General features: G+C 67.5%; 1 protein-coding gene across 1 annotated transcript; it reads left to right on the top strand.

Moving 5' to 3' along the window:
- Positions 1–520: 520 nt before the first annotated feature.
- On the top strand, positions 521–14,229 carry Zbtb7a (zinc finger and BTB domain containing 7A). The gene is given in 11 exon segments (XM_028862731.2): positions 521–1,048; positions 6,860–7,307; positions 7,310–7,375; positions 7,378–7,419; positions 7,422–7,484; positions 7,487–7,553; positions 7,555–7,610; positions 7,613–7,675; positions 7,678–7,710; positions 7,713–8,103; positions 10,944–14,229. Coding segments are annotated over 11 exon segments (1,929 nt in total). The 5' UTR covers positions 521–823; the 3' UTR covers positions 11,419–14,229.
- The last annotated feature ends 1,763 nt before the right edge of the window (positions 14,230–15,992 follow it).

Below are 15,992 nucleotides of genomic sequence, written 5' to 3' on the forward strand. Positions count from 1 at the left end.
GGGAGGGGAGCCGGGCCGCACCGAGGGCGGAGGTGGGGGCCGAGGGGCGCGTCGCGTGCTAAGTTTGCAATAGGGCCCGGGGCGCGCGCCGTTCCCCTTCTCGAGTGGTCGTGGGCAAGCGGGGCGGGGGGGGGGCTATCCGGGACTGCGCGCAGACGTTGGAGTTGGCCAGGATGGAGCTCCGTGGGGGAGGGGGGGAGGGGGCTGAAAAAACAGGGAGGGGGGCTTTGCAAAAAAAAAAAAAAAAAAAGCTAGAGAGGCGGGGGGGAAGGGGTGGGGTGTCCGGGGGGCGGGCGCGGCCTCTCGCGGTTCTCCTGGGCGCTGTAGTTCTTTCTGTTAACTCCCGGGCTTGGTGTCTGGGAAGGTGGTCAGGGAGTCTGAACTACAAATCCCGGAATGCGCCGCGACGGCGGCGGCTCAGGGAGGGGCGTTGCGGAGGAGGGGCGGTGAGCGGCGGGCCAGAGGGCCAATGGAAGCGAGAAGTCGTCCGGCGCGGCGGCTGCCTGGGGGCGGAGCCTGCGTCAGGGCGGAGCTTGCGTCTGGGGGCGGGGCCTCTCGGGAGGGGCGGAGCTTCTGCGGCTCCCTCGCTGGGGGCCGGTGGCGGTCCCGGCTTCCGGCTGCCGCCCCTCCCCTCCTGTTGTGTAACCGTCCCTAGGCCCCCCCCCTCCTCCGATTCGATATTTTATTTTATTTTTTTTCCCCCCTTTCCGTTTAGTTCCGGACGCTCCGGGACGAGGAGAAAGGTTCCTCCGCAAGACAGGACGTTCCCTCCCCGGGGGAGGGTGTGGTGTCGGGGGCCTCGGGGCTGCAGGCGAGGCCGGGGATGCGCGGCCTGGCGCGGGCCGGGCCGGGCGCGGGGGAGGTGACGGGCGGACCCAGATCCGGGGTAATTTGCATCGCCCTCCCCCCAGCCCGGGTGGGGATTGGCCGGGCGGCCGCGGAGGGTGGCGCGGGGCCGGGCTCAGCGTCGCCCGCCGGGGCTCGGAGCCGCCAGCCCGCCGCAGCCATCGTCACGGTCGCCGGGGCCCGCGCGCCGCCCGGGAAGGAGGTAGGAGCCGCGCGGCCGGGCGCCGCCGTCCCGTCCCTCCCTCCCCCCGTGCTCCCCCTCCCGGTCGCCATCGCCACCACGTGCGCCCCCGCCGCCGTCCCCACCTGGGCCTGGCACCCAAGGGTGCTCCTTTCGTGGCGGAAGTGAGAGAGGGAGACAGATGGCTTCCCCGGTTCCCTCCTCTCCTCTCCCTCTCCCAACGAGCGCACCGACTTAGCTCAGCACCCGGGAGGGACTCAGCCCCAGCACCCATGGGTGACAGACCCGGCGGAAGCCTGGTGCTCCCCTCCTCCTCGCCACAGCTGCTTCCCCCGGCGAGGGTGTCTCCGGCCTCCCGGGTCAGCACGCCAGCCCCCCCACCTCCCCGAAGCCGGGCCCAGGGCGTCACCCCGAGTGGCCGCTCCCACGCTGGGGAGGGGGAGCCCCCGGCTGCTCGCTCGTCACTTGCCATTGGCCGGGCCGTGGCGGGAGAGGCCCCCGGGCCCGGGCTCCGACCCCCGGCCGGGCCCGGGGTTGCCCAGCGTCCTCCCCGTCGGGGCACGTCTGCCCGGCCCGGGGTCAGCGCCTCACCCCGCTCCTTTCCCGCAGGGACTCCGGAGGCTCCCCCGGCTGGGCCCTGGCACCTCTCCGGGGCTGGGCTCGGGGCTCTGTTTACCGCAGGCATCGCTGCTGTGGAGACGGCCTGGGGGAGGGAGGGAGGGGACAGCCCGGGCTGGAGGAGCGGCAGGAAACAGGATCCAACGGGGACACTGAAATTTTAATTTGCCGGTCGCCTCGGGGGTGGGGGGTATTTATTATTTAGTCGAGATCGGCCAGTCCGCTCCTGCCCCGGGCAGGGCAGCGGGACACCTCGGTCCCGGGGGTGTCTGGGGACACTGAGGCCGGAGCAGGGGAGCCCCGCGTGGCCTGGTGTGGGGACGGCGGCGGGGCAGGAGCGCCTCGTCCTTGGTGGCTTTGGGCAGCGTTCTCTTCTCTTCCTTGAGGCTGTGTGACCTATAGCTCGGTGTCTGGCACGGAGGAGGGACCCGAGGCTTGGGGTGGGGAGGTCCCCGGGAGCCGGGGTCCTGGAGGGGCAGAGGGACACGGAAGGGACGGGATGGACTCAAGGTCACGTCCCGAGTGGCCCTCCCTCGGAGGGTAGGGGTCTTTCCGGAACTCCCCTGATGTCGCAGGGGTGTCTCTTCCAAGAGACCCTGAGGCTGGCGTCGGGGCCTGGATGCAGTCACTAACACCTGTCACCGGCAAGGGACTCAGCCCAGGATGTCATTGAGCCCAGAGAGGGATAGCGAGATTCCAAGGTCACACAGCTGGAACCCTAGTCCTGCCCCCTGGTCCCGTGCTGCTGCCACCCTGTGGGCCGGGCACCTGTGGGCTGTGTGCGTCTCACCCCAGAACCACGGCACCCACAGTCCCACGCCTGCTCCCCGTCCCCAAGGCAGCCGAGCTGTGGTTTGTTCTGGTCATTCCAGAAGGGACCCGAGTCCCCTTCCCAGGGCCTGGCAGGAGCCGGGGTCCACAAGTGACTCGACGGTTGTCTTGGAGCCGCCCCCCCGGGGTTACTCTGTCCTCTCAGGTTCCCTGGGGCCGGCTCAGGGCACCCCAGGGTCTGCTGGGAGTTGGGCGTGGGTCTCTGCCACCTGCGCCTCCCTGGCCTTCCCCACCTCAGGCGCCCCGGGCTCCTGACTCGAGGCCATCACAGGCCCTGCAGAGCCAGGAGAGCCAGCTGAGGCAGGGCCTGCCGCCCCCCAGGGGGTCACATCCCCGTCCCCCGTCCCGCCTCAGTTTCCCTCACTGTCCTCTTCCCGACTTCACCAGGCCAACCTGGATCAGGTTGGGAGTGGCAGGTGGGTCCGCCCTGAGCCGGCGGAGGGGAGCCCCGCCAGCCCCCTGGGGTGACGCTGCCCCACGGCTGGCACAGGCCTGGGCCCCTGGGCCCTGAGCTCCCTGGGGGCTGTGGCGGGGGAGGGGAGAGGTGCCCCGGGAAGAACGGGTTGGGCAAGACGAGCCAGGTTCAAATTCCAGCTGGCTCTGTGGCCCCGGGCCGGGGGCCTCCCCTCTCTGATCCCGTCCCCGTGTGGAGGGAGGGGACCCCGACTCCAGACCCTCCCAGTGGTGTCCCCCGATCCGGTGGGATGAGCGTGGGTCGGCCCCTCCTCCCCCTCCCTCCACCCCGTGGGAGCTGGAGTGTGGCCTGAGGACCGGCCCTCCATCTGTCCCCTCAGCAGGCCGGGCTGGGCCGCTCGGTGGCCGTCCCCACCCACACCTTTCTGGTCTGACGGGAAGCAGGCTGGGGCCCACCTTGAGTCAGGACGGGGGGGGGGCAGTTCTGCAGGCCCCGGCCGCCCGGCGCGGGGGGGTGCGGGTGCAGGTGGCCCGGGTGGCCCGGGTGGCAGGAGCGGCCGCCGGGTCCCTTCGGGCCTGCTCTCTGGGCATCCTGGATGACAGGTGCAGCCAGGCCGGGGCGGCAGGAGGAGGCTGGCCCGGCCCTGTCTTGGTTGCCCCCCGGGGCAGGAGCCTCACCCCTCCACAGGGGAAGGTCTCCCACTGGAAACCGGCCCGGCCTCGCGCCTGGCCTTCCTGGATGAGTGGCACTCGGAGCGTGGGAACAGGGTGGGCCTGGGCCCCACCCTGCAGCCGGGCTCCCCACAGGCCCGCCGTCCCCGCCCCCACCGCACACACTTCCCACCGGGCGCCGCCTTCCTGCCGCTGCCCCTTTAAGGCCCCGGGCAGGAAGCCCCTCCCCACCCTGGCAGTAAATGCCCGGTAAATGGCGGGGCCACCGGAGCCCGGTGGGACGTGGGCCGGGCAGGGGCCACCCATGCGCCCCCGCTGGATTCCTGTCTCATTAGACCCGGCCCGGGGACCCGGCCAGGCGGGCACTGGCACCAGGTCAGGGCGCTGCCACCCGTGGGGACCAACCTTGCAACACAGCCCGGGAGGGGGCGGGCGGGCGCCGTGGGGCAGGGGCCGGGCGGGCTGCACCTGCGCGCTGGGCCTGCTGTGTGACCTTGGGGCGGCCGCCCACCCTCTCTGGGCCCAGTGAAGGCGACCGTGAGGCGCCCCCTAGCCCCAGGGCCGTGCTGTGCGGCCTCGGCTCTGTGCTCGCCGGCCAGGGTCCCCAGGGAAACTGAGGCCCGGAGGGGCGTGGCCTCTGGCGGGAGCTCATCAGGAACCCTGGCAACCTGGGGTGGAGGGTGGGTGGGGTGGAATCTGACCCCTCGTCAGCCGGCCGCGCCCCCGGGAATGTGCGGGAAGGTGGTGGGTGGCAGTTCCTCGGCCCAGCCCCGTCCCAGGAGCCCCCTCTTCCTTCCTGCGTCCCCCGCGTGGCCTTGGGGAGACCCCAGACCTAGGGTCCACCCTCCCCGGCCAGCTCTGCCCGGGCCTGTCCCCACGCCTGAGCGCCCCTCCTCAGACCCTGGGCCCGCCTGGCTGCTGTGTGACCTTGGTTATCCGAGGTGTCTCTGAGCCTGTCTGGACGGTGGAGGGGGGGGTACCCGATCGGCTCCCGAACCTTCAGGGAGGGAGGACGGATGGTCTGCAAAGCCCTGCAGCAAGTGACCCTGGGTTAGAGAGAGGTGGGACCGGCGGCGCCCCTGATACTGGGTGTGTCGGCCGGCGGGTGGGGCAGGGTGTGGGCCCGGGTCTCTGGTTCCTCTGACCTTAGCTGTGACCCTGCTGTAGACCGGCCCCCCCGGGGAGGGCGCCCCACCTCTGCAGCCCAGGAGCGGCCTGCCGGGGCCTGCCCCTGCCCGGCCGACTCAGCACTGAGCAGCCCCAGAAATCCCACGGCGGCAGGCACAGGCAGGAGCCGCCGTGGGGACCCCGTGGGTGTGGGGGGACCCCGTGAGTGGGTGTGAGGACCCCGTGAGTGAGTGTGGGGACCCCGTGAGTGTGGGGACCCCGTGAGTGAGTGGGGGACCCCGTGAGTGAGTGGGGGAACCCGTGAGTGGGTGGAGGACCCCGTGAGTGAGTGTGGGGACCCCGTGAGTGAGTGCGGGGACCCCGTGAGTGTGGGGGGACCCCGTGAGTGTGGGGGGAACCCGTGAGTGAGTGTGGGACCCCGTGAGTGCGGGGACCCGTGAGTGGGGGGGGACCCGTGAGTGGGGACCCGTGAGTGAGTGCGGGGACCCCGTGAGGAGTGTGGGGACCCGTGAGTGAGTGTGGGGACCCGTGAGTGGGGGGGTCTCCCCCAGGAGGGACGCGGCCCCGGAGCTGGGCGGCCTCGGCTCCCGGCTGACCGGTGCGGCCCAGCGAGGGTCCCTGGCAGCCCCGCCTGGGCTCCCTCCCCCCCCCCCTGCCGCCGCGGCCCCAGGGCCAGGTGGTGCTGAGGCCTAGGGTGGGGCGCGGCAGGTGGTGCCGGTTCCTGGAGAGAGGGCGGGTCAGGTGTCTGCGGGCCCAGGAGCCGAGGCCTCCTCACCGAGCTGCCCGGCCCCTCTGGGTCCCGTGCCACCCTCGCGGTGGGGTGAGATGTGATACAGGCCTGGCTGCTGTGACCCCGGCTCCCAGGCCTGGCCCAGCTGCGACCCGCAGGCCGAGCCCGCCCGGCGCCTCCCTCCCTACTTAAAATAGGGCCTCGGCAGCCCCTGGCCCCGGAGCGCGGTGCCTGGTGGGGCGCCAGGGTGGCCGTGCCCGGGCTGACTCACTTGGACTTTTTCAGGCCCCAGGGCCCCTGGAGGGACACCTTTGAGCCGGCCCCAAAGGGACCGGGTCCCCCTGGCGGGGGGACATCTCGGGGTCGCGTGCCCCTCCCTCTTGGTGGCGGCTGTGGCGGGCGGGGACAGGCTCGTCTGCCCACACGCCCCCCGGGGCCCAGACGGCAGATGGTGGCAGGGCTGGAAGCCGCCAGTGGACTCCTCGGGCTTCCCGGGCTGGGTCTGGCTGGGGTTCCCCCTGTGGCCCCCTGGTCCCGCAGTCACATCTGAGCCCCCCCTCCCCTGTGCAGGGGTGGGGTGGGGGGTTCTGCTCCAGCAGCTGGTGGGGCGGGAAGAGGGTGGGCGGCGGCCACCGAGGGGCACAAAGGACTCTGTGTCTCCAGCCACTCTGGTGGGGAGAGACCCACCGTGGCCGGGGCCTCCCTCGCGAGCCCCTGGGTGAGGGCCAGGCCGGGCCGGGGACAGGAGGGGCCCAGAGGCCTCGGGAGGGTGCAGCTCGGGCACTGTCCCCGCAGAGGACGACGTCCAGTGGCCCCGGGCCTACGGTGGCGGGCAGGAGGTTCTGGAGGAACGCGGGCCTTGTCGGGTGGTGAAGGGCAGCCCGGCTCCCTGGAGAGGGCGGAGGGGTGGGGACAGCGCCAGAGGGTTGCACAAGGCCGTGGGCAGATGAGTCACAGCTTGGGGGGGGACAGAGAAGAGGAGGGGTGGGGACGGGGGGGACCGTCCGATCCCCCCCGCCAGGCTGCTCCAGGGATGGCTGCCCATTTGCCAGGTGGGGAGACTGAGGCCGGGCACATGCTAGGCACCGACCTGGGCAGCAGCGAGGTGGCTGGAGGCCCAGCCCCGCGTGGGGGCGTGGTCTGGGTGCTTTCCCGTGTTCCTGACGGGCCGTGTCTGGCCTGCGGGCAGGTCAGAAGGGGGCACCCGGGTGTACGGGTCCCGGGCGGCCTCACTGTGCGGCCGTGGATGGGTGACTTCCCTCCCCAGACCCCTGGTGCGCAGGCTCGGGCGTCCCCAGCCCGTCTGTCGACCTCTTCCTCTGCCGCCGTGGGGGTCTCGGGGCAGAGTGGGCTGGGAAGTGTGGGAGCCCCGGGGAGGCCGAGGCGGGGAGGCCGAGGCGGGGAGGCCGAGGCGGTCCTGACGGCCCCCTGTCCCGCAGGTGTCGGCGCGGAAGATGGCTGGCGGCGTGGACGGCCCCATCGGGATCCCGTTCCCGGACCACAGCAGCGACATCCTGAGCGGCCTGAACGAGCAGCGGACGCAGGGGCTGCTGTGCGACGTGGTGATCCTGGTGGAGGGCCGCGAGTTCCCCACGCACCGCTCGGTGCTGGCCGCCTGCAGCCAGTACTTCAAGAAGCTGTTCACGTCGGGCGCCGTCGTGGACCAGCAGAACGTGTACGAGATCGACTTCGTGAGCGCCGAGGCGCTGACGGCGCTCATGGACTTCGCCTACACCGCCACGCTCACGGTCAGCACGGCCAACGTGGGCGACATCCTGAGCGCCGCGCGGCTGCTGGAGATCCCGGCCGTGAGCCACGTGTGCGCCGACCTGCTGGAGCGCCAGATCCTGGCGGCCGACGACGCGGGCGACGCGGGCCAGCCCGACGGGGCGGGCCCACGGACCAGCGCAACCTGCTGCGCGCCAAGGAGTACCTGGAGTTCTTCCGCAGCAACCCATGAACAGCCTGCCCCCCGCCGCCTTCCCGTGGTCCGGCTTCGGGCCCCCGAGGACGACCTGGACGCCACCAAGGACGCCGTGGCCGCCGCCGTGGCCGCCGTGGCCGCCGGGACTGCAACGGCTTGGACTTCTACGGCCCGGGGCCCCCGGCCGAGCGGCCCCCCGCGGGGGACGGGACGAGGCGACAGCACCCCGGGGCTGTGGCCCGAGCGTGACGAGGACGCCCCCGCCGGGCGCTCTTCCCGCCGCCCGCCGCCCCGCCGGCCACCACGCAGAACGGCCACTACGGCCGCGCGGGGCCGCCGAGGAGGAGACGGCGGCGCTGTCCGAGGCGGCCCCGAGCCCGGCGACTCCCCGGGCTTCCTGTCGGGCGCAGCCGAGGGCGAGGACGGCGACACGGCCGACGTGGACGGGCTGGCGGCCAGCACGCTGCTGCAGCAGATGATGTCGTCGGTGGGCCGGGCAGGGGACAGCGACGAGGAGTCGCGCGCCGACGACAAGGGGGTCATGGACTACTACCTGAAGTACTTCAGCGGCGCCCACGAGGGCGACGTGTACCCCGCCTGGTCGCAGAAGGGCGAGAAGAAGATCCGGGCCAAGGCCTTCCAGAAGTGTCCCATCTGCGAGAAGGTGATCCAGGGCGCGGGCAAGCTGCCCCGCCACATCCGCACGCACACGGGCGAGAAGCCCTACGAGTGCAACATCTGCAAGGTCCGGTTCACCAGGTGAGCCGCGGGCCGGCCGGGCGGGGCAGAGGGGGCGGGTACGGGGGGGACGGGGCTCCCGGCCTCCCCATCAGCCGCAGAGAGGCTCTGGTCCGTCAGGTTGGTGCCGTCAGCCTCCGGGGTGTTCGCTTTCTCGTTTTGAGACCGGGTCTTGCTATGGAGACCAGGCGGGCCTGGAACTGGGGAGATCCCCCTGCCTCTGCGGCCGCACTGGGCTCCCCAGCCCGTGTCTGCGCAGGGACACTGCTGTGGACACAGGTTCAGCTGAGCAGAGCGAGGACTTGTCACCCAGGGGCCCCGGGCACTTAGCTTGAGTCTGGGTCCCAGCGTTAGGTGTGGACAGGACCGGGGAGGAGGCACGGAGAGGTCAGGGATGGCCAGGGGTGATGTGCCTGGGCCTGGGGAGTCCAGAGGTGGCCCCTGAGCTGTGTGGACCCAGGGCCGGCTAGACCTGGGAGGGGGACTGGCAGGCAGGGGTGCAGCCGGGCCCAGTGACTCAGCGTTACCCCCTGCCCTGGGGTTCCCCCAGCCACGCCTACCGGGCCTGAAGAAAGAAGCCATTGTCCTCACTTCCTGGCCCCACCCGACCCCCTCCCCAGCACCCTGGCCCCCTCCCCAGAGGGCAGGGAGGAGGGTGCGGCCAGCACCAGTGCCCAGGAGTGCCAGGTGGGGACAAAGAGCGGCGTGGGGCGTGGGGCGGTTGGGCGGTGCCTCCCGGGAGTCAGGGCCGGGACGGCTCCTCCCCCAGGAGCGGGGTGGTGGCCGGGCCCTTCAGGGGCCACCCCCCAGCCCCCCCAGCCCCTTCTCGCCTGCTGCACCCGGGCTGCACCCGAGCTCGGGCTGCTGCTTCCCCTCAGAAACTGAAGTCCAGAGAGGGAGCCTGGGGGCCCGACCTCCTGCTCACCCCTTCCCCTGCTCACCCCTTCCCCTGCTCACCCCTTCCCCGGCCGTCCCCGCCCCCACCCTCCGCCCCCACCCCCTAACCGCCCCTCCTCCCCGCCCCTCCTCCCCGCCCCACCCCTGGCCCCCACCCCTCACCGCCCCTCCAGGCCGGAGCCAGGGCCCCGTGACTCACGAGAAGGTGAGTAAGGCAGGCCTGTGGCGGCCGGGCTATAATTACCCGGCCGGGGCTGGGGGTGGCGAAACTGGCGCTGCCTCCCACCCTCCGCCTCTGGGCGCCCCTGTCCTGTCCCGCTGTGCAGCCCCAGGCCAGTCAGTTTCCCCTTCTGGGAAATCTGGGTCCACAGCCAGAAGAACTTGAACCGCTGGGTGCTGGGCGGTGGGGCCCGTGCAGGGGCAGCCGAAACCCGGTACTGGTGCGGATCTCGGCAAGTAGTGGGGGGTCGGGACAAGGGTCCGGTGCAGAGACCAGGGTCATGTCCTGCAGAGCAGGGGGGAGCTGTGAGAGATCGCAGCCTGGCCAGAGACAGCCCAGAGACAGCCCAGAGATACCCAAGAGACTGCCCCAGAGACTGCCCCAGAGACTGCCCAGAGATAGCCCCAGAGACACCCAAGACACCCAGAGACAGCCCAGGACAGCCCAGAGACGCCCAGAGACTGCCCCAGAGACTAAGCCCCAGAGACTCCAGACCCCAGAGACTGCCCAGAGACACCCAGAGACTGCTCCAGAGACACCCCAGAGACTGCCCCAGAGACACCCCAGAGACTGCTCCAGAGACACCCAGAGACTAGCCCCAGAGACACCCAGAGACTGCCCCAGAGACACCCAGAGACTGCCCAGAGAACACCAAGACTGAACACCAGAGACAACACCCCAGAGACTGCCCAGAGACACCCCAGAGACTGCCCAGAGAACAGCCCAGAGACTGCTCCAGAGACACAGACCCCAGAGACACCCAGAGACTCCCAGAACCCCAGAGACTGCCCAGAGACAGCCCAGAGACTGCCCAGAGACTGCCCCAGAGACAGCCCAGAGACAGCCCAGAGACTGCCCCAGAGACTGCCCAGAGACTGCCCAGAGACACCCCCGCAGGAGCCGGGCCCCTGGGGACTGGGGAGTTTATCAGTCCTCATGATCAAAGCTCTCAGGGTTGCCGGAGGACTGTGGGTCCCAGGCCAGCCTGGGTTACATGGGGTCTGGCCTCTGAACAGGACAGACGGACACAGATGTAGGAAATGTCACACAAGTCAGGTGAGAGGCAGAGGCAGGAGGATGGCTGTCTCGTTCCAGGCTCGGTCTCGCGAGTGTAGGGGTGTGGGGGTCTGGGAGGCCTGGCAGGTGGCTTGGCTGGGACCACTGTCCTTCCACGCATGTCTGGGCATGTAGGACTTTTGTTAGAGACGGTCTCTGTGTAGAGCAGGCTGTCCAGAAGTGTCTCTGCTAGCCCAGGCTGGGCTCCAGCTCACAGAGGCCTGCCTCTGCCTCCCGAGTGCTGGGATTACAGGCGTGCGCCTCCTGTATACACTCTAAGGACCAGGACACCCACCGTAGTCCTGGCGACGCCGCGGTGGCGTTTTCAGGGCCTGACGTCCAGCAGGTGCCCAGGAGGTCAGTGCTGTGCCGGGCACCGCCTCGGCGGCCTTTTTTTTTTTTTTTTTTTTTTTTGGTTTTTCGAGACACGGTTTCTCTGTGCAGCCCCGGCTGTCCTGGATCTCGCTCTGTAGCCCAGGCTGGCCTCGAACTCACAGAGATCCTCCTGCCTCTGCCTCCCGAGTGCTGGCGCACGCCTTTAATCCCAGCACTCGGAGGCGGCTTTGGTCCAGCGCTTCCCGGGGTTGGACGGCGTGCCAGGGGCGGCCCTGTCTCCCGGTCGGCCTGGCGCGGGGTCGGGGAGGAGCTGGGGTCTGCCCGGTGCCCGCTGACCGTGCCCCTCCCCCAGGCAGGACAAGCTGAAGGTCCACATGCGGAAGCACACGGGCGAGAAGCCGTACCTGTGCCAGCAGTGCGGCGCGGCCTTCGCGCACAACTACGACCTGAAGAACCACATGCGGGTGCACACGGGGCTGCGGCCTTACCAGTGCGACAGCTGCTGCAAGACCTTCGTGCGCTCCGACCACCTGCACAGACACCTCAAGAAGGACGGCTGCAACGGGGTCCCCTCGCGCCGCGGCCGCAAGCCCCGCGTGCGGGGCGTGCCCCCCGATGTCCCCGCCGGGGCCGCCGCGCCCCCCGGGCTCCCCGACACCCCGCGCAACGGCCAGGAGAAGCACTTTAAGGACGAGGAGGAGGACGAGGACGAGGCCAGCCCCGACGGCCCGGGCCGTCTGAATGTAGCGGGCAGCGTCGGCGTGGGCGGCGGCGACGGCACGGGTGGCCCCACGGTGGCCGCCCCCGAGGGTAACTTTGCAACCTGACTCTATTCAGAACAGGACAACACAAACCAAAAAAACAAAACAAACAAACAAACTAAGCGAGAGAAGAGAAACCACACCCACCCCAGCCCCACGGCTGTCTGTCCAGACTCCCTCCCTCCACCCACGCGCGGACCTGTGTGCGTGTACATACCCATGGCCGTTGCGGGCGCGCCTGCCTTTCTCAGATTCTTAGGACGTGGCCCCACCCGCTCCCGCGCCCCTCACCCCGTCCGCGTGGGGTCCCACCCCGGGGCCCCCTGCCTGCTCCTGGCTAAGGTGAGGTGATGGGGACCCCAGGACAGGCGCCCGGCTCCTTGCTGGTTGGTTTTAGGGGTCTCAGACAGACCTTAAATGCTGTGTCCACTGTGAGTGGACGTTAAAATGGTCCCGGCTCCCCACCCTCCTTCCTCAGGGCACTTACTAAAGAGGGGGGGTCCCCCGGCCTCCCTGCTCCCGTCCCGCCTGTGGCCTCACACCCTCTGCACACCCCACCCTGGCCACCACTGACATACGCGTCTATTTATTCCCAAGCCTGGGTGGCCAGAGCTGGGATTTGGGGGGCCGCCGGGTCCCGCCACCCTTTCACGGCACTTAACACCTGGCGGGGTCCTCAGGGCACTGCTCAGGGCGACCCCCCTCCTGTCTCCGCTAGCCCGACCCCACCCCGTGTTCAGAGATTAAAAATTCGTCTTCACCCTGCGCCCCACTTTTTAAAGCACTTTTTAGATCTCTTTCCCCCTTTCCTCCTTACAGACAGTTTATATAGAGATATATAGAGAGATATATATATATAAAATATTCTTTCCCTCAGAGGAGCCGGCAGCAGGTGGGGGGGGCATAGCCAAGGTCGGGGGACCCCAGGGACTCAGGCAGGGACAGGGAGAGCAAGAGAGGCCACAGCTTAATGTCACAAAACAGCAATAAAACCCCAAGATTTTACTCAACACGAAGGGAGAACACAAAACCTTTAACAAAACGAAACCGAAATCCACAGCAAAAGCGGAGACAGCCAGGTGGGGATCTTGGCACTTTGTAACTGAACGGGTACTTTTCATTCTTAAGAAATGTTTACAAGTTGCACCCAGCTTCTATGAAAAATTGGCGAGAGAGAGCGAGCGAGCGAGCGCGAGAGAGAGAGAGAGCGAGCAGTGGAAAGTAACTAAGTCAATTTATTTTTGTATAAAATAAAAGAAACCCAACCCTTCGCTCCGTGTTCCCGAGGCTCAGGGCGGGGAGGCCAGGACGCCGTGGGGAGGGACCCCGGTCCCCGGGCTGCCCCCCGGCTCGCCACTTGCTTCCCAGCTCAGGGATGTCCCCGAGAGGGCTGGCCCCGGCCAGCCGGACCCCCGGACCCCCAGGCCCCGGCCAGCCGGACCCCCGGACCCCCAGGCCCCGGCCAGCCGGACCCCGGACCCCCCAGGCGCCCCTCTTTTTACTCAAGGCACTGACTGTACCGGGGCCGGCACCTGACGCCCCACACCCGGCTTCCCCCCAAAGGCCCGGTGCGCCCGAGCCGCGGGTCGGGGCCGGGGTTCGGGTGGCGGGTGCCGGCGGGGGGGCCCCGGGTCCGTCGTCTGTTGACCACGTCCCCTCCGGTTTTAAAGGGAAGCCCGATGAGAAGGCTCTTTCCAGGCTCGGGCAGGTTTCCCCTGTCGCCCTCCTGTCCCGCGAGCCCCCCGATGTCTCAGGGTCCCCCTTGGGGCCAGCGGAGGGGCAGGCCCGGGGCGGGTGGTGCTGGCTCCCGCACCCCACTCCACGGCCGGGAACCGAGCTGCAGGCCCGGCAGCCCCGACCCTCCACCCTGCAATAATCCCACCCTAGCCGCACGCCACCCCGGCCGGGCCGCGGGCCCTGGCACCCCGGGAACTGCACTAACCCGCGCCCGCTCCGCAGCTTCCGCACCCGCCCGCCCGCCCGCCTTGCCTTAACCGCCCGCGCCGCCCGTCCCGGGCCGCAGCCACGCATGGGCCCCGCCGGGCGCCTCCCCAGGCCCCCCACTGCAATCACATACTGTACATAGATGTGGATCGATTTCTACCAATTTTTATTCTCTCAATTAAGGCCGTGATAAAAGTTGCCAAAGAGAATCGTGGAATTCAGTCGAGTTTTGAGCGGAGATGCTGTAGGAAGGTTTTTGATTGGTTGGTCGGGGGTTTGTGTGTGTGTGTGTGTGTGTGTGTGTGTGTGTGTTTTGTTTTTCCTTTTTCTCTTTTTTAAAATGCCTGGTACCAACAACAACAACAAATAGGAAAAGGAGAGAGAGAGAGAACAAATTCGTTTGTTCCATCATGGTGAATTTCCGTGTGTGTGAGTGAGACGCAGAGAGGGTTCCGGGGACCCCAGGACTGGGGCGGGGACGCGGCCTGCTGCTGTCCCCAGCCTGTGACCTGAGCATAGGCCACCCTGCCGAGTGCTGCTGCTCTTTGCCTTCCTACCCCGACTGGCCTTTCGAGATTAAGAAAAAATAAAATAAAAAGGCAAAAAAATATTAAAAAATGAAAAAAATCTCTATCTATAGAAACCAATGAATGTAAACGGCAGCCGTGGCCCCGCCAAGCTGGGCTGCCCTGGGGGGTCGCTCGGGAGGACCCCCAGCGGCCTCCACCTTGTCACCCCGTGTGAGCACAGCTGACCTTCCTCCGGGTGCTCTGGCGGGTCCCCCGGGTGGGCGGCCTCGCGGTGCAGGTGGACCCCAGGCCGGCTGTCCAGGGTCTCCGCGGTGTCCACAGTGTGAGCAGCAGGGATTGTAAGGGGGACAGGCTGAGAGGAAAAACAGAAAAAAACAAAAAAAGACAAAAACCGACAAAAAAATAAATAAAAAAAGAGCAAAATCCTATTTTTTGAGAAAGAAAGATATTTATATTTGCAGTTTTATTTTAAAAAGTTATTTAAGCTGAGGAAACAGCCTTCCCGGGGTTCGGGGTGGCTGGCACCGGACGGGTCGGGGTCTTGGGGGGCTCCTCACCCCAGGAACGATTATCTCAGTTCAGAACTAGCTCGCACTAAATATTGACTTACCTTGGTGGGGCAGGGGAGTTCAGGAGACAGAGGGCCAGGGGAGCCGCGCCCCGGGCCCGGAACGAGGTGCCTTGGATTTGGGGTGGGGGGGTCCGGAGCACAGAACAGACATTCCACTGACTGGATGTAAGAATCTTTATAAAAAGTGTGGGAGGCAGAACAAAACAAATCAATTGATTAAAAAAAATGCACTTTTTGGGGGTGGGGGGACAAGCTTTAAAAGTAATAAAGAAAAAATTATGAAAAATCCGGAAAAATAGAATTCATTTTTCTTGTACATAAAAGAAAAAAACCCAACCACTAAATGCAGCCTGTTATGATGTCTCCTTGCCTGGTCTCTGTGTTTTGTTTTTTTGGGGGGGTGGGGTGGGGATGCCTGGGAGACACCCAGTCTCTGCCCAGTCTCTCATGCCCTGTGTGGGGCCTGGCAGAGGGACCCAGAGTCCCAGGGTGGGTGGTGGGGTTTCCCAGGCCACTCCTGGGGAAAGGGGTGACCTGTGGACCACCTGGGCCGGTGGCCCTGGGTGGGCCGTCCCTGGTCATTAGGAGGGCTCCCCAAGGTGGGACCCCCGGCTTGGCTCCAGTGACCTTATCGAGCCTAGGGGTCCGGAAACCTCAGCTGGCTGTGGACAACTTCCTGTCCCCAGGAGGAAGTGGGAACTGGGGCCCTGTCACTGGGGAAGGGGTGGGGGGTGTGGGGTCCACTCTCCTCTGCTTATCGTCCCATGAGCTGTGTCCAGAGCAGTGAAGCCGTGGATGGGCGAGGTGCACTTGGGTCCCGGGTGTCGGGAACGTACCAGGCCTGAGTTCTGCATCCGGGACGTCACCCACGGGTGACTGCCAGAGGCGGAGGGAGAGGCCGAGCCCCTGGTCTGGAGCGCTGCCTGCTGGACCGGCGCCAGGCACTGCATTCTCGGGCGGCCGTGGGCGCAGGGCTGAGCGGGCCTGGGTCTGGGGACGCGATGCTCCCACGATGCTCACACGGCTCGCACGCAGGACCCGCTCTGGCGCACGAGGTCCCAGGCCGAGATCGCGCTGTCTGAGCTGTCTGTCCGCCCCATCCACGCCAGTGGCCACCGTCCCAGCTTTTACATGGCGGGCCTCTGACCGAGCACAATGTCCTCAAGGTCCCTGCACTCTGTGGGTGTGTCTGAGCCTTGCTCCTGTTCAGGGTCAAGTAATACTCCAGCCTGTGTTTTCTACACGTTCTACAGGCAGTGGTTGAGGTTTCTGAGGGTGGTCCTCACCCAGGCCCCTCCCTGGCTAACTTTCTGACGGGCCTCCTGGTGACAAGGGCTGAGGTTATCAGCAAGTCCACCCCAGCCTCGGCTCCCGGGGAGGGCAGGGGGCAGCCTGGGCTACAAAAAACCACAGATGGCCAGGACCGGTACTCTTGTTTTTTTTTATTTGCATTTTTAAAAAACAATTAAATTAGAATACAAATATTAGAAAAGGGTGCCGCGGCTGGCCAGGGCCCGGCCTCCCGGCGAGTTCATGCGGTGACGCCGCCAGGCCGCCCACTCCGGACCGGACCGGACCGGACCGGTATTGCTTCC

Source organism: Peromyscus leucopus, chromosome 22 (assembly GCF_004664715.2).
Source record: "Peromyscus leucopus breed LL Stock chromosome 22, UCI_PerLeu_2.1, whole genome shotgun sequence".
NCBI classification, from domain to species: Eukaryota; Metazoa; Chordata; class Mammalia; order Rodentia; family Cricetidae; genus Peromyscus; species Peromyscus leucopus.